The sequence below is a fragment of the Lithobates pipiens genome, unplaced genomic scaffold (genome assembly GCF_037356315.1).
Source record: "Lithobates pipiens isolate NorthernLeopardFrog02 unplaced genomic scaffold, aLitPip1_a1.2 Scaffold_25, whole genome shotgun sequence".
Classification (NCBI taxonomy): domain Eukaryota; kingdom Metazoa; phylum Chordata; class Amphibia; order Anura; family Ranidae; genus Lithobates; species Lithobates pipiens.
Window position 1 is genome coordinate 228424573 of NW_027507787.1, and position 22226 is coordinate 228446798.

Consider the following 22226-nt stretch of genomic DNA (forward strand, 5'->3'; position numbering starts at 1 on the left):
AACAGGAAGTGAGATGAAATCCACCCCTAGGAAGGGAAATTCTCTCCTGTAAGAGTTGATATGGGAAAGATGTGCCTCCTCTCCACTGATGCTTTATCTCTATCCTTGTTTTACTAAAAAAATGAAGTTTTTTCAACTTTTTTTTGCATTGATACATGTCCCCTGGGGCAGGACCTGGGTCCCCAAACCCTTTTTAGGACAATAACTTGCATGTTAGCCTTTAAAATTTGAATGTTCAAAATCAAAAGTGCTAGTCCCATAGACTTTAATGGGTTTCTAAAGTTGGCACGAATTTTCGGTCCGTTCGCAGGTTCTGCTGCGAACCGAACCGGGGGTGTTCGGCTCATCCATTGGGGTGGTGTATAGAGCCAAAAAGATTAGAATTGTGTCGATGCCCCAATGTTTATGGACCTGACTGACTTGACTGACTAATCTCACCAACTCCACTAAACGGGGTTAGCTATTAGCTGCTGGATTGGCAGTGGGGAGGCAGCAGTTGTTTCCTAAGCCTCCCCATGTGTAATTGTTGCCCTTACCTGGCAGTCATATAGTAGGATGTATAGTATATGTATAGTAGTCATATAGTAGGATGCACTGCTCCAGGATTCACTCCTCCAGCTGCAGACTCTTCTTCAACTCATTGCTGTCATACTCAATGGTGACTTTGCCCAGATGTCTTCTCTTTGACTCCTCAGCGGTCTCATTGGGGGCTGGAAGTAGACCCAATGGGGGGGGGGGGGGGGGGTGGAGGCTGTAGCCAGGGCTCCTGAGCGAGGCCATTGGGGGAAGTGATTATTGATCGCCCAGTGGTCAAGTGACAGCTGGGCAGACAAAGGCAGGTTGTCTCCAATCACCCCTTCCATCTCCTACCCTGGCTGCCCTTTCTTCTCTTATGTGGACTCTCCACTCTTCCCGATCTCCTGTTCCTGTTCTCAGGGCTGGTGCGAGGAGTTTTGTCTACACTGTGCGCCAGGAAAGGGGGGTGGTGAATTTTACGTAAAGCAGCTGCTTAAGGGTGGCACAGGTCCTGCTTGTGCAGACGGGCACCCCTCTAGGAAGGGAGCTTGTAGGCACATGCCTGCTGTTCCTAATGGGAAATCTGGCCCTGCTCCTCCTGTCTATGTATCATTAAATTTAAATTGGATGACAGATTGTTCTCTTTTATGTAACAGGATTCTCTGCTACATTCAGGTTACACATAGACAGCAGTCATTAGATCGTATTTTCCATAAACAGTGACAAGAATCATTCACTCCACATGTAATGGTGTCAGGTATAATTGGGTGATGTTTTTTTCATACTGGAAGTGAGCGTGCATATTATGCGTGAACTTTAATTATCTAATATAGAAGATTAGACATGTAAAATGAATGTATTTCCTATGGAACATCAGGAAACTGACAAATAATTCCAGATCACAGATCTTTTTTTTTTTTCTGGTGACATTTGCCACAATAGAGCTTTTGTAGAAATGATGGAATAGACAGATCTTCAGACTTCTATCCAATGTGTGTGTCCGATGTCTGTAGCTGGAGTGTGACAGATGATATTTGTTCTCCCAGGAGTTTATAAACAGATCCAGCAAAGCTAATGACGTGTTCTGGATTGGTCTGTACAGAGATGGAGATGGATGGAGATGGGTGGACGGTCGGCTCTATAATACCAGCCTGTAAGTGACTCTTCATCTACACTGAGAATATGAATGATGTTCATCCAGAAAACAATAAATACTCATAACTCCTCATTGTTATTTATTACCAGATTCCAGATATCAGGAAAATCCTCAGGAGACTGTGTATGGTGGGAAGCAGGTTATAAATATAATAATGATCGCTGCCAATTCAGATACAACTGGATTTGTCAGAAGAGAACCCTGAAGATCTGACAGTTATATCACAACATATTGACCAGTGGTGGCTGGTGCTCAAAAATTTTGGGGGGGCGCAAACTGAAAAATTAAACTTTTAGTAATGCAGGGCTGTAAATAGCCATTTATCAGGTGATTATGTATCATTACTGCTAGGTAAAACTGTGGCCATTAATTGCAGCCTCACTCTATCCATTATGAGGGATTCCCACCATCCCTGTGCCAAGTTCCCGGGTCTGAGTGACCCACCGTGCCCATTATCAGTGTTTCCACCATCTATGTGCTGAGTTCCCAGGTCTGTACACCTGTAGTGCCTATTATGAGGGGTCCCCACCATCCCTGTGCTGAGTTCCCAGGTCTGTACACCTGCTGTGCCTATTATAAGGGGTTCCCACCATCCCTGTACTGAGTTCCCGGGTCTGTACACCCACTGTGTCCATTATGACGGGTTCCCTCCACCCCTGTGCCGAATTCCTGGGTTTTTACACCTGCTGTGCCCATTATGAGGGGTTCCCACCAAATCCCCATCCTTGACAGGTTTGTCTTCCCCCTTTCAGCACAAGTCCCCCATCACCCCTCCAGAAATAAATCCTCTCCCCCTCCCAGCACAGCCCCCAATCTCCCAGGGTGGGGGTCTTCACCATAGGTGACTTGTTGACCTGACCTGAGCAGTGTATCTTACCTCACAGTTACAGCGTTCCTGTCCCAGCTATCAGGCGTCTCTCTCCTCCTGCCTGGTCAGCTCTGGAGCAGGCTGCTTAGTGCTCACCTTCCCCAGTTGTCACCACACACTGTGCTCACAGTACAGACCCGTTCTCGTCCTGAGCTGCTCTCATCTAATCCTCCTCACTTCAGGAAATAGCATGTGTGCTTCTCTCCAGCCAATAAGAGTGGAGGGATGTTGACTGTAGAAAAGGCAAGGCAAAGTGGAAGATAAGAACTGGAGGACTCTAGCCCTGCTGTGGGTCACAGGGTGGATGGAGCTGGACTCTGGGATTTTGTGGAGGCAGATATGCTAATATGTTAGGGAGACCGCATGGCCCCCCTGGAGCTAGGGGTGGGGGTCGCAATTGTGACTCCTGTGACCCCTGATGTTACGCCCACACCTCCTCCATTCATAGATTCTGTTCCATTTACAGACACTGTCAAACTTTTATGAATGGAGGAGCTGGGTGGAAAGGGAGGGCATAGTCAGACTCTCTTGATGAGACCCTATGACAGCCTACTAGCTGTATTTACACCCAATGCACCAGAAAATTACTGCAGGGGAGCATCCGAGGAGGACGATTTCATCTAAAGGAGGACACAGCAACACAAGAAATACATCCTACTGGCTGTTAACAATGTTCCTTGTGCTTTTTTAAAAAAAATTAAACTGAGGCTTTAAAGAAATGTCTTGCAGCTATATATGAGAGGAATGGATAATTAGGTGCTGTGAGGTACAAGGAGTGCAGCAATGACACCTCCTCCAAAAACAGCAATGGCACCGGTAGCCCAGTGATCTGATGCACTTACCAGAAGGGTCAACATGGGCTGTCAGTGCAGGGCAGTACAATGAGGTGTCCCCCCAGGAGTTGGTAAGGAAGATGACAGTGGCCCATGTACATTGAGGCAGCAGTGGGGCAGAGATATTTCTGTCACATATTGAGTTAAACAGATAAGTAAAACCTGGAGGAAGGGGAATAAAAAGTAAAAAGGTAGATGGGGGGGGGGCAGGAGTTTGGGGAAGTAGGAGGCCTTTCTGGATCGTAAAAAGAGGTGCACTATGGTTCTAGGAGAGTGTAATTGAAGCCTGGTGGCATATACTGTCTGTCCTGGGCTGTCACACTTGGTGCTATCCTATCTCTCAGCATGACTTCAATTTTTTCATGGATCGTGGTTTGGGTGGTTCTATTGTTAGTTTCAGGCCTTGGCTATTGTTTGTTCGGTGGCTGTAGTAGTTCGCAATAGGAATTTAAATTGTGTATTAACAGTATTGGGTGGGTGTTTATTAGAGAACACTAAAGTTGGGTCTGGAGGTATGCATTTGGCTGATTTCTAGCATGGTGAATGTGACATCTACCAATTACAGCCACCCTAAAACATTCAGCAAATCAACCGTTTATTCTTTGATGTCTTGTGAAGACCAACTTGACTGTTCAAAGAGGAACTAAACTCTAGAAACTGTGTCCAAAAAATGCAGTTAGAGGGCAGAAAAATAGCCACCAGAATTGTCTGCAGTCTTCTGGTAGCCAATTGTTCCCCATTAATATTACCATGCCTTGGCCTGCATTGTGTCTCTATGTGGAGGCATAGGTTTGCTTCCTCATGTCAGAGCCTCCAGCAAGGAGAACAGTTAGCACCACAGGAGTGACATCACAAAATCTCTCTCCAGATCTCCTGAGACTAGCAGTCAGAGACAGCAGTGCCATAGATCGCACACTGTGTATATACTGCTATGAGGCTACAGAAAAGGAGTGCCTAGGCACCCTCACATATCAGGACGTCCATTGCTGTTATTCAGAAGAAATTCCTGACAATATTTTCAAGGTACTGGTTAGGCATAGTAAACATTTCAAAAATCAAAAATTCAAAAAAGCATATCAAATCTTCACTTTTAGAAGTGCTGCCCAATTGATGGCTAGGGAAGGGATATTCAAGAAGCGCAGATCCACAGAATTACTGAGGAAGTACAATAACGATCTCGCCTAATCTCACCCCAAATCTGCTCAGACTGGCAGTCAGAGGCAGCAGTGCCTCCGGTGATCCTACACTGTAGATATACAGTGGATATAAAAGTCTACAAACACCTGTTAAAACGTCAGGTTTCTGTTATGTAAAAAAATGAGACAAAGATCACAAAAGAATCATTTCAGAACTTTTTCCACCTTAATGTGAACTATAAACTGTACAACTCACTTGAAAAACAAACTGAAATATTTTAAGGGAGGTGGTGTAAAAATAAAAACTTAAATAATGTGTTTGCATGAGTGTGCAAACTCTCTTATAACTAAGGGATGTAGCTGTGTTCAGAATTAAGCAATCACATTCAAACTCATGTTAAATATGGGTCAGTACACACCAGCCATCATTTAAAGTGCCTCTGATTAGCCCCAAATAAAAGTTCAGCTGTTCTAGTAGGTCTTTCCTGACATTTTCTTAGTTGCATCCTACAGCAAAAGCCATGGTCCGCAGAGAGCTTCCAAAGCATCAGAGGGATCTCATTATTAAAAGGTATCAGTCAGGAGAAGGGTAGAAAATAATTTCCAAGGCATTAGATATACCATGGAACACAGTGAAGACAGTCATCATCAAGTGGAGAAAATATGGCACAATAGTGACATTACCAAGAATTGGACATCCCTCCAAAATTGATGAAAAGGCGAAAAGAAAACTGGTCAGGGAGGCTGCCAAAAGGCCTACAGCAACAATAAAGGAGCTGCAGGAATATGTGGCAAGTACTGGCTGTGTGGTACATATGACAACAATCTCCTGTATTCTTCATATGTCTGGGCTATGGGGTAGGGTGGCAAGACGGAATCCTTTTCTTACGAAGAAAAACATTCAAGCCCGGCTAAATTTTGCAAAAACACATCTGAAGTCTCCCAAAAGCATGTGGGAAAATGTGTTCTGGTCTGATAAAACCAAGATTGAAGTTTTTGGCCATTATTCCAAAAGATATGTTTTGCGCAAAAAAAACAACACTGCACATCACCAAAAGAACACCATACCCACCATGAAGCATGGTGGTGACAGTATCATGCTTTGGGGCTGTTTTTCTTCAGCTGGAACAGGGGCCTTAGTCAAGGTAGAGGGAATTATGAACAGTTCCAAATACCAGTCAATATTGGCTCAAAACCTTCAGGCTTCTGCTAGAAAGCCAAACATGAAGAGGAACTTCATCTTTCAGCATGACGGCCCAAGCCATACATCAAATTTAACAAAGGAATGGCTTCACCAGAAGAAGATTAAAGTTTTGGAATGGCCCAGCCAGAGCCCAGACCTGAATCCCATTGAAAATCTGTGGGGTTATCTGAAGAGGGCTGTACACAGAAGATTCCCTCGCAATCTGACAGATTTGGAGTGTTTTTGCAAAGATGAGTGGGCAAATATTGCCTTGTCAAGATGTGCCATGCTGATAGACTCATACCCAAAAAGACTGAGCGCTGTAAAAAAATCAAAAGGTGCTTCAACAAAGTATTAGCATAAGGGTGTGCACACTTATGCAACAATATTTTTTCGTTTTTATTTTTACTTCCATCCACCTAAAATATTTCAGTTTGTTGTTCAACTGAGTTGTACAGTTTATAGGTCACAAAGGTGGAAAAGTTCTGAAATGATTTATCCTTGTCTCATTTTTTTACATCACAGAGCATCGACAAAGCTGTCGGTACAGGAGTGTCTATGCATACCCACATACCAGGACATGTAATACTATATATTAGAGAATTTCCAGACAAAATTAACATTGCTAGATGTTCCCTATAACATAACTCTTGATTTTTTGCACTTTAAATCTGCATTTGCTGCCAATCATTGGCCACAATGCAAATAAAGAATCATTCATAAATCTTAATTTCCATACACCTTCATTTTTCCTATGTGATGTGTTCCTGTAAATGTTATTCATTGTTGTTGGCTGAATCCAGACAAACAAATGTGTTTTTATCTCCCTGTTTAAATGTGCTTCATGATATTTAACCAATTGCTGACCAGGTCTTTTCTGGAAATTTCGAACCCCCAAACATGATATCTTTTATTTAGCAGAGAACCTAAAGAATAAAATGGCGATCACTGCAATATTTTATGTTACTTTGTATTTGCACAGCTGTCTTTTATATGCATTTTTTTGGGGGAAAAAAATATTTTTTTCAGTAAAAAAAAAAAAAAACACTAAAGTTAACCTAAAATGTTTGCATAATGTGAAAGATGATGTTTTGCCAAGTAAATAGATGCCTAACATGTGACGCTTTAAAAGTGCACATTGGGAATGGAGACAAACTACGGTACTTAGAAATTTCCATAGGCGACGATTTAAAATGTTTTACAGGTTATCTGTTTAGAGTTACAGAGTAGGTTGAGCTCTAGAATTATTGCTCTCGCTTTAACAATTCCAGCAATACCTGACATGTGTGGTTTGAACACAGTTTACATATGTGGGCACGACTTCCGTATGCGTTCGCTTCTGAACGTGAGCATAGAGGGATGGGCGTTTAAAAAAAATTTATTTGTTTTTTTTTTTTTTTTTTTTTACACTGTCCCTTTATTTATTATTATTTTTTATCACTTTTATTCCTATTACAAGAAATGTAAACATCCCTTGTAATATAAATCAGCATGACAGGTCCTCTTTACCCCAGATCTCTCATTTTCCTTTAAAAGCAAAAATAATTAAAATAAATGACATTTTGATTTTAAGGGAAAAAAAAGTGATGCCGGAGGTCGCCTCGGTCCTCCAAGGGCATAGAGCCGAGTGGGGCCCATCTTACTTTCACTTGACTTCCTGACTATCTAACAAAACTGATCAGATTGTTGGATGTGGTTGCGTGTTTATGAATATATAAAAATATATATTATTAATTGTATCAATGCAGCCGTATAAAGTAAAAGGTCATATATTTCTGAATTTGTAGCGTATTGCCTTAATATATATTATACTTACAAAAAAGGGAACAGCAGGAAGTCTCCTCCCTAAAACTCTGCATGGCCTTAAATGAGAATCTATGGTCAGAGCATACATTTCATTTCATAACATCAGCATTGCACTAACAATACAAAAATAGTTATATTTGACAATTCGTAGGAGGATTTCTGTCCTCCTCTCTGCTGCCAACTGCTGAGATGCTGGGGGGGTGGGGGAGACGAGCCTCTCCGCAGCTGCATGGAGAAGCACAGTCTGTTCAGTTTCTCTGGAATTCTTTAGCCCTAGGGTATCCAGCTAACATACTTTTGTACAAGCTGCAGTGATTTTCAGCATCCATAGTGGTTCCCTGGATATTAGATGTAGTACCCTCTAGGCTGCTAGATGTGAGAATACGTTTTTGTGTAAAATAGGTAAATTGTGAGGCTTGGCTGGCAGCCAAGCCTGTGTGTATTTTTCTTCTGGGTTAGGGTTGAGTGACTTAGGTGACTCACAGGCAGCATCACTGAGATCTCCCACTTCTTTCCAAAATGTAGTAAAATCTGTAAAGGAAAGTGAAGAGGAGAGGTGGAGCTGCCTAGAGTATTCCAAGGAGCCTTGATGAATCCCCAATCTGGATTGCAGAGGGCATGCCTCCCTAAATACCCAGGGTCAGTCTAGCTGGGGAGGAAGCTGGGAGTGAACTTCTTTTGACGGTGCAGCAGCTGGGGCAGGGAAATTTGCCCTGTACAATCGGACGTCGGTGTACCGCTAGCAGATTGCCCGCAAGTACTTGGCTGTGACACACCTAATTCTACACCTTCATTCCTCCCAGTGCTGGTTTCAGAGAGGACTGAAGGTATAGTGGAGTTGGAGATCCCAGCTGAAGAGGAGCAAGGAGAGGTCCGCTTTGTTGTTTGGTGTGGGTCTTTTAGGTACACTTGCCAACGAACTGCATGGCAGGTCAACATATGTCTGGTCAAGCATGTGGTACACCGACTGTAATTGCTGCAGCAGGTGCCTGTGGTATAGGATCAGAAGAACACCAGCAATTGGGGTAGCTTTAGCTGTACACTGTGCAGGTGGCACAATACACTGACTGTAATTGCTGCAGCTGCCTGTGGTATAGGACCAGCACAACACCAGCAATTTGGGTAGCTTCAGGTGTACACTGTGCAGGTGGCACAATACACTGACTGTAACTGCTATAGCTGCCTGTGGTATAGGACCAGAAGAACATCAGCAATTGCAGTAGCTTTAGGTGTACACTGTGCAGGTGGCACAATACACCGACTGTAATTGCTGCAGCAGCTGCCTGTGGGTAGGACCAGAAGAACACCAGCAATTTGGGTAGCTTCAGATGTACACTGTGCAGGTGGCACAATACACCAACTATAACTGCTACAGCTGCCTGTGGTATAGGATCAGAAAAACACCAGCAATTGGGGTAGCTTTAGGTGTACACTGTGCAGGTGGCACAATACACTGACTGTAATTGCTGCGGTTGCCTGTGGTATAGGACCAGCACAATACCAGCAATTTGGGTAGCTTCAGGTGTACACTGTGCAGGGGGCACAATACACTGACTATAACTGCTATAGCTGCCTGTGGTATAGGACCAGAAGAACACCAGCAATTGCGGTAGCTTTAGGTGTACACTGTGCAGGTGGCACAATACACCGACTGTAATTGCTGCAGCAGCTGCCTGCGGACAGGACCAGAAGAACACCAGCAATTGGGGTAGCTTTAGGTGTACACTGTGCAGGTGGCACAATACATAAAGAAGTCTCTGTCATAATGACATACAAAAAAAAAACACAATTACATCCAATGAGTGGTAATATACAGGGTGACTCTAGTGGCGGCCAATGCACTGTGGGCATATGAGCGCCGCCCCCTTATCCATGTGCCCCTTTCAGGATGCCGGACGCATGGATTCCTATGTCGGGGGTGGTACTTTTTGAAGCACCTGATTAGAGCCAGAGGCTCTAATAGGCTTCAAAATAGGGTGGGCTCAGGCGCAGGAGCGGAGGAGACACGCTGGAGCGGAGGTCACCCCTGCTCTGGTACATCGGAGAGGAGCTGCTGTGATAAGTCCCCTCTGTCATAGCCATGTGAGTGCGTGGGGGGGGGGGGTCCTGCCAGAGCCACAAGAGCCACAAGCCCCACGAGTGGGGGGGAGGTCGGTGGGCAGAGTGGCGGCATATGATGGGCACAAGTGGCTGCATATACTGGGCACAAGTGGCTGCATTTCACTGACACAAGTGGCTGCATTTGATGGGCACAGGTGGTTACATATAATGGGCACAGGTGGTTACATACAATGTGCACAGTGGCTGCATATGATGGGCACACGTGGCTGCATAAGATGGGCAAAGTGGCTGCATATGATGGGCCCTGTGGCTGCGTTTGCTGGTCACAATGGCTGCAATTAATGGGCACAGAGGCTGCATTTGATGGGCACAGGGAGGCTGCAATTGATTGGGGGGGGTCAGTATTTTTCAGTTTGTTTGCGCCCCCCAAAAACGTTTTTGAGCACCAGCCACCACTGAGTGACTCCCTGGATTTTAGGTCATGTACCTGGAGGGAGCTAACAATCTAATATCATTACAGAGTCATAAAAACAAACATACATACACTGAAATACAGGATGTTATAATTTTCACACGGTTCTTTATAGTTAGACAAGGCTGGGCAGATCTCAGCCTCGGTGACCACACAGGAACAGGGGGGTGCAAGTGCAGTCACATCATATTAAGTGTACATGATATCTTACATAGAACCTATTAGACCGGACATCACAGTACAGCAGTTTAGGATTCTTCTTGTGTTATCAGACATGGAGATAAAAGGTAAGAGGCTCTTCTGTTTTATATTGCTGAAAATATTGATGAGATTTAGGATTCATTCCAGAAGAGTGAGAAATTCAGATTCCATGCTTCATTTTCCTGCAGCAGGATAAGAAAATGATAATGAAATGCAGTTATGGAAACCATCTGTCCTTTGGTCCCGACCTCATAAATTGAGCATTGAAAATGTTTCCTGAAGTCAAAACTGCAAATGAGCATCAAACAAATATATTAATACAAAATAGGACAGAACATGGGACTATAGAAATATCATGTACAAACACAACTGGAGGCATTCCCACATTAAATTCCTGATATAGCAAAATCCAAACTGCAAGATTCAGCACAAATCATGAGTTTGTCAAAGATTCAACAATAACAGCAACACTAATATTTGACATTCATGTCCTTTACAAGACCATTTCTCCAACACCCTGCTCTATTACACATGGTCATACTCCAAATTGAATCTTCACTCATTCCAAACAGCACCGTCCCTCCTAACTTCCCCTCTGATTATACCCTCTGGCACCTAAGTTCTCTCATGATCTTGCCATCACTGCTGCCTAAACCAGCTCCTGAAAGACCCTTAGCTTCTGCACCAGTCTGGTCAAAGTAAAACCTCATACACACGATTGGACTTTGTACAAACTTTCCTGTGGATTTTTGTACAAAGGGCGTCAGCCAACAACTTGTATTGCATACACACGGCAGGACTTTTTCAGCCAACTTTCACCAAATCATGTGGTTTTTCTGCTCTTTACCGCCACTTTTGATCAACTTCTGTATTGTTGTCTGATCTTTTGCATTGGTTCTGAGCATGCCTGTTTGTACTTTGTACAAAAGTCCTATGGTTTTCTGTACACACGATCAGACTTTGCTCCATCGGACTTTTGTTGCCAGAAAGTTTGTCCGTTCGCACAGCCAACAAAAGTTCGATGAAAACGGAAAAAGTTTGTCCGGTGGAGCGTACACACGGTCGGATGTTGCTCCAAAGCAGCTAATTTGCATGTTTGTTGTCAAAAATTCTGATTGTGTGTACGGGCCTTTAGAATGTTTCTTCCCCATTCTGCTCACAAACAAAAGCAATAGACATACAAAAAACAAAACACAATTACATCCGATGTGTCATAAAAAAAAGAAACATACATACACTAAAAATACAGGATGTTATAATCTTCACACTGTTCTTTATAGTTAGACTAGACTGGGCAGATCTCAGCCTGGGTGACCACACATTTATTCTTCCCATATCACATTCAGAAACCGTATATACTGCAGTCAGCCCAGTAAACGCCATTTATAATCCCAAGGTAAACGCTGTTTAATCTCTTCCATTCTTCACCCCAATGTCTACCTTGATCAGTCTTCTGCAGTACCTATAGCCATAGAAGACTGTTTTAAACACTTGTTATACAATTTGATCCTGTATGTGAGAGGTATGTTAAATCAAACTCATGTGGGGTGTGACTTCCAAATCTCTTTCAATATCCGGTAGGCTGTGGGGCCATCTACCATACAGCAGCTCAATGCGAGAGAACCTTGTAGTAGACTGTGAGACATTAAGGACAGAGAATGTGTGACAGAGAAGAAGACAATCCCAGTCCTGTCCATCTTTATCATTTACCTTACACAACCTACTTTGTTAAACTACTTCACCAACCCTGTGAGTAATACACAGAGGTTTACAACTATTTTATCTTCAGCAGTGTACATAAAAGCTTGATCACTTTGATATAAAGGAAGTCCCTTCATCGATAAGGTTTTCTTTTGCTATTCAAGTGTGGGCGATCATATGGAATAGTTCTTTGGCAATGGTGTTTGCCTAGGTTTGCCTTCTGGACAGCGGATACCATAATCTAAAATAAGAATATACTGGTGGTTCCTAGTGGACTTCACCAATGGTCCAACCAAATCTACCACAATCCTTTCAAAAGGCACCTTAATAAAAAGGCAAGGTTTATCCATGCCCCTTCTAAAAGAGCATGACCCGGGGGGCGTGGCGACCGGGCTCCAAGATGGATGCTTAACCCATGAGCTCCGCTCGCCCGCCGGAGATAATCCACTACCATCAGAGCTCACTAGTGCCATCCGCAGCCTCACACACAGCCAGCTTATCGGCGTTACTCCGCTGAACGAGAAGATGCAGCGAAACAGAACCGGCAGCAGCCGCAAAAATTATAAAGCTACTTTGCCTCAGCCTCGTGCGGGCTACAACAAAATGGCGGCGGCGCTCAGGATGTACGGCTGAAGCAAAGGCCTGGAGCAGACAATGGCACTCACGCGCTGCCATCCACTTCTACCCACTCAGCTAACCCACCCAGTGAGTTCTCCTCTGGACCATCCAGCCCCTCAACGAGGAGTCCAGCCAAATCGAAGCCGAGGAGAGACTCCCCAGTCAGGCCGCAAGCCAATCCGGACATAGGGGTAAGTGGGCCTCATTGTGCCACCACAAGCCAGATCACAAAGAGAGGGGATCCTATCACAGACTTCCCCACAGCAGACAGACCAGTGTCAGATACAATGTTAAAGGACATGTTGCTGTCCTTGTGATCCTCCTTACAGGCAGATATGTTCAGGGGAATAAATGAATGTCAGAGAGAAGTGCAAGCAATAGGCCACAGAGTAAACCAGGCTGAGAACAAGATGGAGGAATATACCTCCTCATACAATATGATGGTGGAGGCCCATACGGCACAAGGGGAAGATATAGCATGGATAAAAGACAAAATGGCTGACCTCGAGGACAGATCCAGGAGGAACAACCTCAAATTGTGCGGCCTACCAGAATCTGTCCCCCCTATTCAGCTACCGCTATATGCCTAGATCCTATTTTCCACATTAGTGCCAGGGGCAACAGCACAAGATCTCCTCGTGGACAGGATCCATAGGGTCCCTAAACCATCCTTCCTCCCTGCTTTCACCCCCAGAAATGTTCTACTGAGAGTACATTATTAGCACATAAAATATCAAATATTGCAAGCTTCACGTAAACCATAAAATATTCCTCAGCAATATGCCAATTTCAGATTACTCCCTTACCTTTAGAGGCACACCTTACAACGCTGCCGCAACCTGATGACAATTACCAAAGCACTGAGGAATCATAAAATCCTCCATAAATGGAAGTATCCAGCAACTCTCTCCATCACCCACAACGGGGTCACCATCTCTGTGTCCAATCTAGAGGAAGGGCTCACTACTTTACGGAAATGGGATATACTCCCTGACCAGGCCACTCATCAATCACCTCCAGTAGGCCCGCATTCCATAGAAAACGAATGGCAAATTGTATCTCACAAACTCACACCACATACCCGTACGAACTTCCACATTTCCCCTACAATGATGATCACTTGTCTATCGATTAACGCCAGGGGCCTAAATCAGCCAGCAAAAAGATTCTCCCTATGGAAAGAAGCTGGTAAACAAAAGGCGGACATTCTCTGTGTACAAGAAATGCATTTCCAACTTAATAACACACCACAATGCTCACACAAAGACTACCCATACATTTATATGGCCTGTACACTGAACCACAAAAAAGGGAGGTGTACTACTAGCCATTAAAAATTCTCTCTCCTTCCAATCCAAAGATATATTCCTCGACGAAGGAGGCAGGTACATCATTACTACCAGAGACATCAACTCCAAACCGTATACGATAGTCACGCTGTATGCCCCAATCTCACACCAAATCCGATTCATTAAGAAGGTTCTCAAAAAAGAAAACTCAATGAAATACGCTAATTTCCTGATTTGCAGAGATTTTAACGTGACCTCGGATCCGTCTCTGGACACTTGCTCAGGTAAATCTAAAGGTAACCTATCCCTTCAGATGCTTCTCCATAATGAGGAACTGTTCGACATATGGAGATGCCTTCATGCCAATGAAAGAGACTACACCTTTTTTTCCCAATAGACATTGTTCCTACTCCCGCATTGACATGTTCATGACGGACAAATGGCTCCTGCAAAATGTAGAAACAACAAGAATACACGACATTGCGTGGTCAGACCATGCTGCCATATCTGTGTCTGTTGTAGAAAAGGGAGTCTCCTCTTCACCCCCCATCTGGTGCTGTAATATCTGACTAATCCAAGAGCCACAATTCCACACATCACTCTCTCGGCATCTAAAAAATTTCTTCTCAGACAATGCCACATCGGTTAAGGACCCATATACTTTATGGAATGCACACAAGGCCTTTATGAGAGGCATCTTAATCCAAATGGTAGCTAAAGAAAAGAAACGACAGGCTCAGCAGCGTGTGGTCTCCGGCGGACTTTTTCTTCCCAAAAGTCGGGCGGACTTTGAAGGAAGTCTTGACTCACAATCCGCCCGTCTGAGTGCTAGTCCGCCAGACTTTCCAAATGAACAGACTTGCCCACACATGGAGTAAAGTCCGTTAATTACAATGTCAATGTCACCCCCTACCTCTGTGAGCTTGACACCTCACGAGCCCCACCGCCTGGTATGGGTTTTAAAGATAACCCCTACGCCGAAAAAACAGCGTGGGGGACCCCCCAAAGTTCATTTCAGACCCTTATCCGAGCACGCAGCCCGGCCGGTCAGGAAAGGGGGTGGGGACGAGCGAGCACCTGAACCATGCCAGGCCGCGTGCCCTCAACATGGGGGTGGGTGTTTTGGGGAAGGGGCGCCCTACGGCCCCCCAACCCCAAAGCACCTTGTCCCCATGTTGATGAGGACAAGGGGCTCTTCCCAACAACCCTGGCCGTTGGTTGTCGGGGTCTGCAAGTGGGGGTTTTATCGGAATCCGGGAGCCCCCTTTAATAAGGGGGCCCCCAGATCCCAGCCCCCACCCTATGTGAATGAGTATGGGGTACATTGTACCCCTAACAATTCACCTGGGGGGAAAAGTGGTAATAAAAAAAAAACACAACACAGGTTTTTAAAGTAGTTTATTAATCAGCCCCGGGGGTCTTCCTCCGACTTCGGGGGTCTTCTCGATGGGCTCCTCCGCTATCTTCTGCAGAAGAGCCCGGCTTTCTTGTTCCTCATCGTCGCCAACCGGGGGTCTTCTTCCGACTTCTCCCGCTCTTCGGTTCTTCTGCCGGGCTCCTCCACTATCTTCCAGCTCTTTTACTGGCAATCCGCAAGATATAGCAAACCAATTTGCAGACTACTACAGCTCATTATATAACCTGCACAATGACCTAGATACACCTCAGCCGACCGCAGAAAAAAATACAAAATTTTTTACAGGGAATAAACCTCCCAACCCTCTCTGACCATTAACTTGATATCCTAAATGCCCCAATTACGACCCAAGAAATAGAAATGGGAAATCTCCCGGTCCCGATGGATTCTCCAATGAATACTTTAAAACTTTTAAAAACATACTTTTACCACACATGACAACAATCTTTAACAAAGCCGCAGATTCTGCTACCCTCCCCCAAGAGATGCTGAGAGCACACATAGTTACATTACCGAAACCAGGTAAAGAACCTAATACACAGGCCAATTTTAGACCCATCTCCCTTCTCAACTCAGATACCAAAGTATATGCAAAACTACTGGCCAAGAAACTAACGAATATTATAACCTCAATTATACGGTGCGACCAAATGGGTTTTGTGACGGGGAGACAAACCTCTGACGCAACTAGGAGAATTGTTAATGTAATACATCATGCTGAACGAACTCAAACTCCTTCTCTGCTGCTATCTATTGATGCAGAGAAGGCGTTCAACGGGGTCCACTGGACCTATATGGAAATGACTCTATCCAAGTTTAGCTTCAAGGGCTCCATACTGAAGGCTATTATGGCCCTGTATTTGTGTCCCTTAGCACACGTTTATTAGGCGAGCTTCCTATCCACACCCTTCAACATTTCAAATGGGACCAGGCAGAGGTGTCCCTTATCTCCGACTATCTTTAACCTGATGATAGAACCTCTAGCCAAAGCTATAAGAACACAACCCTTGATCACGGGTTTGCAGTCTGGCTCTAGCATGCACACCATTAATCTATTTGCGGACGATGTAATCATACTCCTGACTAATCCACTAACACAAGCCCACAAAATCCTTACTGCCTTTGGTGATGTCTCATATTACAAGGTCATCTTTACCAAATCCTTGATATTGGAGTAGGTGTACCAGCCTCCACACGTGATACTCTACAAACACAATTGCCTTATAAGTGGAGCAAAGGAGGCATCACCTATCTAGGAATTATGCTTACAAACAAAACATCCATGCCTGTTAAAACTAATATAGTTCCGCTGATAGCCAGGCTGGAAACCCAACTCAAGGACATGTCAAAAAATGAAATATCATGGTTTAGTAAAATAACAGCTTATAAAATGTTGATACCGCCGCAAAAGTATAGCAACCCTGAGTTGGAGATACTTTTGGGGTGGAAAAAAAGCCAGATGTTCCCGAAATAACCTCACATCTCACAAGAAAGCAGGAGGAGCAGGACTAGTGGACATATATGACTACCTATGGGCAGTACGTTTAGACCAGATCAAATATTGGTTTCATGAGATTGCTACACCACTATGGGTGGACATAGAAAAAACAATAGCACCGACAAAAGTTCTGACATTACTACTTGTCATGAACGACAGGTGGACACCATGGGACACAACCAAACTGTCTCCCCCAATGCAAATCTCATTAGAGGCATGGAGATTCCTATTGGGAGATTCCTATTGGGACAAAACCACACGGACACACAAGATATAAACTACGAAATGCCTTTGATCCTTCTAGAATCAAAAATCCCAATGTTGACAGTCAAGGACCTGATGCACAAGGGCATCACACATATATCAGACCTTTACACAGGAACACGACACAAATCTGCAGAACAGATTAAGACAAAATACCACCTTACGAATGATAAGATGTTCAAATGCTTTAGAATCAAACATTTCCTCAAATCCCAAACACGCCTAATTATAACTCTTCCACGCAAAGTATGGCAATTCTACTCAACAGCCAAACAAGACACAAAAGGAATATCTTTATTTTTCAACGTCACACGGGATAAACTAACATTTACATAAATTATAGCTATGAAAAGATGGGAAGCGGAACTGGACACCACCTTCTCAGAAGAACAATGGCAACAATCATTCAAGGAAACACATAAAGCTTCTCATTGTATTAAACACTGGGAACTAATAAAATGGCAAACGGATGGCATTACACACTATATAAAATAGCAAACTACTTCCCAGGAACATCATCAAAATGTTGGAGGGACTGTGGACGATTAGGAAACCTATTACACATGTTTTGGCAATGTCCTAACAAAAAGCCCATGGAACCAAGTATTACAATAGATTTCAGTTATAACAGGAATGCTCACAGTGCCAGATCTGGCTTTGGCAATTCTCCACTTGAACATAGAGAAATTCCAAACAGACTTCAGGCCAGTCATAACTCACATACTGTTAGCCCTTGTACACACGGTCAGAGATTCCCGACGGAATGTTTCTTATCGGACCGCTTTGTAGGATATTCCCACTGTGTGTGCTCTGCATCGGACTGTTTCCGTCGGAATATCCGACGGACCAAGTTTTCCAACTTGGCGTTAAAATTTTCCGACAAAATGCTCCTATCGGACATACTCCGATCATGAGTAGCCTACTCCGACGGACAAAGTGCCACGCATCCTCAGATCAAATTCCTAGACCAAATCTATTGGCTACTAGCCTGTACGTAGTCCCGTCGTAATGAAATAACGTCATCACGTTATGTACAATCGGATTTTCTGACAACTTAGTCTGACCGTCTGTATGCAACATCACTTCCGGACCTCTTGCGGAATTAATCCGTTGGAATTACTCAGACGGATTTGGTTGTCGGAATCTCCAACCGCGTGTACAAGGGCTAAGAGACATGCTTACTAATCCTACGCAACTGGAAAACCACCACAGCCATAAACCTGTCAGACATCACTAAAGCTGTGCACAGAAACTACACTTTCAAACGTCTCATAGAGATTAATTCATTGTATTGCATTGTAAAATATTCAACAAATATTGGTCTATATGGCCCAAATGATCTTAAAGACCCAATAGGTTACTTTGTCGAGTTGACTTTACTTATTTATGAAGATTTTCATTTTTGTTGATAGCAAACACGCTAAAAAGATTTTCAGGATGTATATTGGTTGATTGTGTATATCAAAATACCCTCTATACTATGTACTTTGTTTATTTTTGATATATTCAATAAAAAACATTGAAACTGAATATTAAGTAAGGCTGACACTGATATAGTAAATATGCATATAGTCTGTTGCTGGGAAGTCTACAACTCTTATTATTAAAGTAATGCAATCTGTTTTGAAGCCTCGTACTGTTTGGCGTAAGGTGGCAAAAGTTATTTCTAGTAGAAATCTGCTTGATTAATTTGTTTAACCTGAAAATTGAAAGCCCTTGTAAAAATTATCAGAATGTACAAAAGAGGAAAACTGTAAAACATTTGTAAAACTGCCAAAATAAATGCAATTTAGAACAGGAAAATAAATAAATAAATAAATAAATAAATAAATAAAAGGGCATGACACCACAAATATTTAAATATTTATTTTGGCTAAGAGGTACAAATACTTTTCAAAAGCTCTGGGTATGGCCATGGCTGTCACATAGTTCTGAAATATAAAGCAGGAAGGGTTTTATCCTACTGTTATTAATGAATAATTTATTGATAATCTCTACAGGTAAATGTGAGAAGGAACTCTGGCGGCCTTCCTGGAAAGGGGTCATTATAACTCTCCTTGTGGCATCCAATATCATCCTCATCCGTATTATTGAAGTGCTAGGTAAGTTATACAGTATGGTGGACACAATCCATAAGAAAGGGACATTTTCTGGACCTGTTTCTATCAAACTGTCTAATGGAATATAGAATCTGGTTGCTGGAGGGACATAAAGATCATCAGGATTAGTTTGTCTTTTTTTTTTATTTATTTTTTTACTTTTTTATTTATAAAGTTCTTTAACATGTTAAATTCTAATATGTGCTTTGTGGCAACAGCTTCCCCTCTACCTTCAACCACTGACAGGTTCAATCCCAACCCCACACTGCTCTCCTGCTTCTGGATAGGCCTCAGTCAGCTTAGCAGCCAGATGCCCTCGGGTTAGGCCCAATCTCTGGCCTAGCAGCCCGGGGCAACACGACACATGTCCACCCAGACAGCCGTCCAGGTGGCACAGGACATAAATCACCGGACTCCACCCAAATATATAGGTTCTCCCAGGAGGCCAAGGAATCCAAGAAAACCCCTGCCCATTGGCTGAGATACCCCATATACCCATAACCTGTCTTTGAGTAGCTGTATCATAGCTAGTACCTCCAAGTACCCGGCCACCTAGTGGTAGAAGTGCAATAAGGCCAAAAGGGAGAAATCAATGGATCTCTAACAATCGACCAGGTTGACTACTCCTGGCAAGTTAACTTGTGAGGAGCATCCCTGCCTAAACTCCAGGGTGCTACATATGGTAAAGGCAATCACTATATGTACTGCACAAAAATATCTATAATTCAATAATAAGATAATGTACCAAAAGTACCCTAATCCTTTATATTGGAGTGTATAAAAGTTTTGTACATATTTCTCTCGTTGTTATGGACAGGACTAAAATATAAAGATTAAAGTAATAGGATTAAAACTATTGCATAAAATTATGTGGTCTTTTATCCAGCCTACAGGTAAAGCTCTAGGCTCCTTTTCACATATTTTCCCTGTCTCCTTAGCATGTATTATAAAAAGTGTGTTGGGTACAGAGAACAATAGCTCAATAGCTTTAGCTGAAATGTACACACTCAAGTTAAAGTACAAAACAATGGCTCTCCCTTATCATAACATCCAGTATGAGGTTTCAGTGAGAGGCAGCATGACTGAAAACAGGTTTCTGTTGAAGTGCTGTCTCTAGCTAAGCCATAGTCCTCTGTGAATCCTTTGTCATATATTAACTCCTTCAGATGTGGGCTATAGCCGAATGACAGCTACAGCGCGGATCTGCTTTGCCATGAGGCCGTCAATAGACATCCTCCCCTTTGCGCACGCTGTGATCACTGAGTCAATGAGATCACGATCCGATCCCTTACCACGCGATTAGCTGTCAGCTAATGACAGCTGATCACATGATGTAAACAGAAGATCGATAATCGTTTTCTTTTTTTCCTCATGCTTACTTCGTGAAGAGAAAAGCCAATCACCAGCTTCAGTGCAAGGGACATCGGTCCTGAAGAGGAAGAGCTGAAGCTGCCTCATCTGTTCCCATCAATACCGCCTTCCAGTGCCACCTGCCAGTGCCCACACAGTACCACGAATGAGTGCGTAGGTCCCAGCAATAAGTGTTACCTATCAATGCCCATGAGTGTCACCTATCAATGCCCACCAGTGGTGCCAATCAGTGCCTCATCAGTGCTACCTAGCAGTGCTGCCTAACAGTGTCACCTACCACTGCCGATCAGTGCCCATCACTGCCACCCATCAGTGCCCATCACTGCCATCTATCAGTGGCCATCAGTGCCAGCTACCAGTGCAACCTCAGTACCACCTATTAGTGCCCTTCAGTGCCACCTATCAATGCCCTTCAATGCCACCCATCAGTGCTCACCAATGCCACCTCATCAGTGCCCACCAGTGCTGCCTATTAGTGCCGCCTATCAGTGCCCATCAGTGCAGCCTATCGGTGCTCATCAGTGCAGCCTCATCAGCGTACATCAATGAAGGAGAAAAATTACATGTTTGCAAAATGTATTAACAAAATATAAAACTTTGTTGCAAATTCCTACCCTTTTTTATTCTGAAGAAATCCCTGTGTTTGTGTCCATGTGAAAGGGAAGTGATTTCATAATTACCAATCAGCTGTGCACCTGCAAGCCTCTAATCAGTAAATCTGTTGTGCTTGCATCCCTTTAGCCGTGATTTCCTATCTCACCAAAAATTACATTTTTGTTCCAGGGGATGCCTGAAATCTGACTTAGTGCAGACTTCTGGGTAAATTGGTGAGCCAATCACACAAGCAGGAAATTATGTTTATGGGGGGTATTCTGTACACATTCTGAGTACAGAACACCTCCAGGTGGCCATATTGCATTTACAGAAAATTACAGAGCTGCAGATTAATAAGAAAAGGTAATTTTTAATAACATTCACTTGCAATATGACTTGTGTTGCAATTGTATACTCTATATTATTTTTTCTGTATTTGTTATTTTTTTCCCCCAAAGTGGAGTTACTCTTTAACAGTTTTTTTAAAAAAAAAAACAAAGAATGTACATACTGCATAAAGTGCCTTGCAAAATAATTCACCCCCTTGGAATTTTTTCGTGTTTTGTTGCCTCACAACCTGGAATTAACATGGATTGTTTGAGGATTTGCATCATTAAATTTAAAGAACACGCCCACAAGATTTATTTTTTTATTTTTAATGTGAAGCAAACAACAAATAGGACAAAATAACAGAAAAAGTCAATGTGCATAACTATTCACCCCCCTAAAGTCTATACTTTGTAGAGCCACCCTTTGCGGCTATCACAGCTCTGGATAAGTCTCTAAGAGTCCATTCCTCCTTGAAAACTGCCCCAGCTCCTTCAAGTTGGATGGTTTGCCCTTGTGAACAGCAATCTTTAAGTCGGACCACCGATTTTCTATTGGATTGAGGTCTGGGCTTTGACTAGGCCATTCCAACACATTTACATGTTTCCCCTTAAACCATTCAAGTGTTGCTTTAGCAGTGTGTTTGGGGTCATTGTCCTGCTGGAAGGTCCTAGCCTCAAATCACACACAGAGTGGTTCAGGTTTTGCTCAAGAATATCCCTGTATTTAGCACCGTCCATCTTTCCCTCAACTCTGACCAGTTTCCCAGTCCTGACTGCTGGAAAACATCCCCACAGCATGATGCTGCCACCACCA

At 43.4% G+C, this 22226-nt stretch overlaps 2 protein-coding genes across 2 annotated transcripts in view; both read left to right on the forward strand.

Annotated features, from left to right (window-relative positions):
* The window catches only part of LOC143930934 (killer cell lectin-like receptor subfamily B member 1B allele B), a 38053-nt gene extending 33310 nt beyond the window's left edge, over window positions 1–4743 (forward strand). The window contains exons 3-4 of the mRNA XM_077455624.1: window positions 1563–1669; window positions 1762–4743. Of these exons, the coding sequence (XP_077311750.1) occupies window positions 1563–1669; window positions 1762–1885 (231 nt within the window). The 3' untranslated portion in view covers window positions 1886–4743. The remainder of the gene's footprint in view (window positions 1–1562; window positions 1670–1761) is intronic.
* Window positions 4744–10140: 5397 nt separating this feature from the next.
* The window catches only part of LOC143930013 (killer cell lectin-like receptor subfamily F member 2), a 29955-nt gene continuing 17869 nt past the window's right edge, over window positions 10141–22226 (forward strand). The window contains exons 1-2 of the mRNA XM_077453918.1: window positions 10141–10318; window positions 19020–19121. Of these exons, the coding sequence (XP_077310044.1) occupies window positions 10231–10318; window positions 19020–19121 (190 nt within the window). The 5' untranslated portion in view covers window positions 10141–10230. The remainder of the gene's footprint in view (window positions 10319–19019; window positions 19122–22226) is intronic.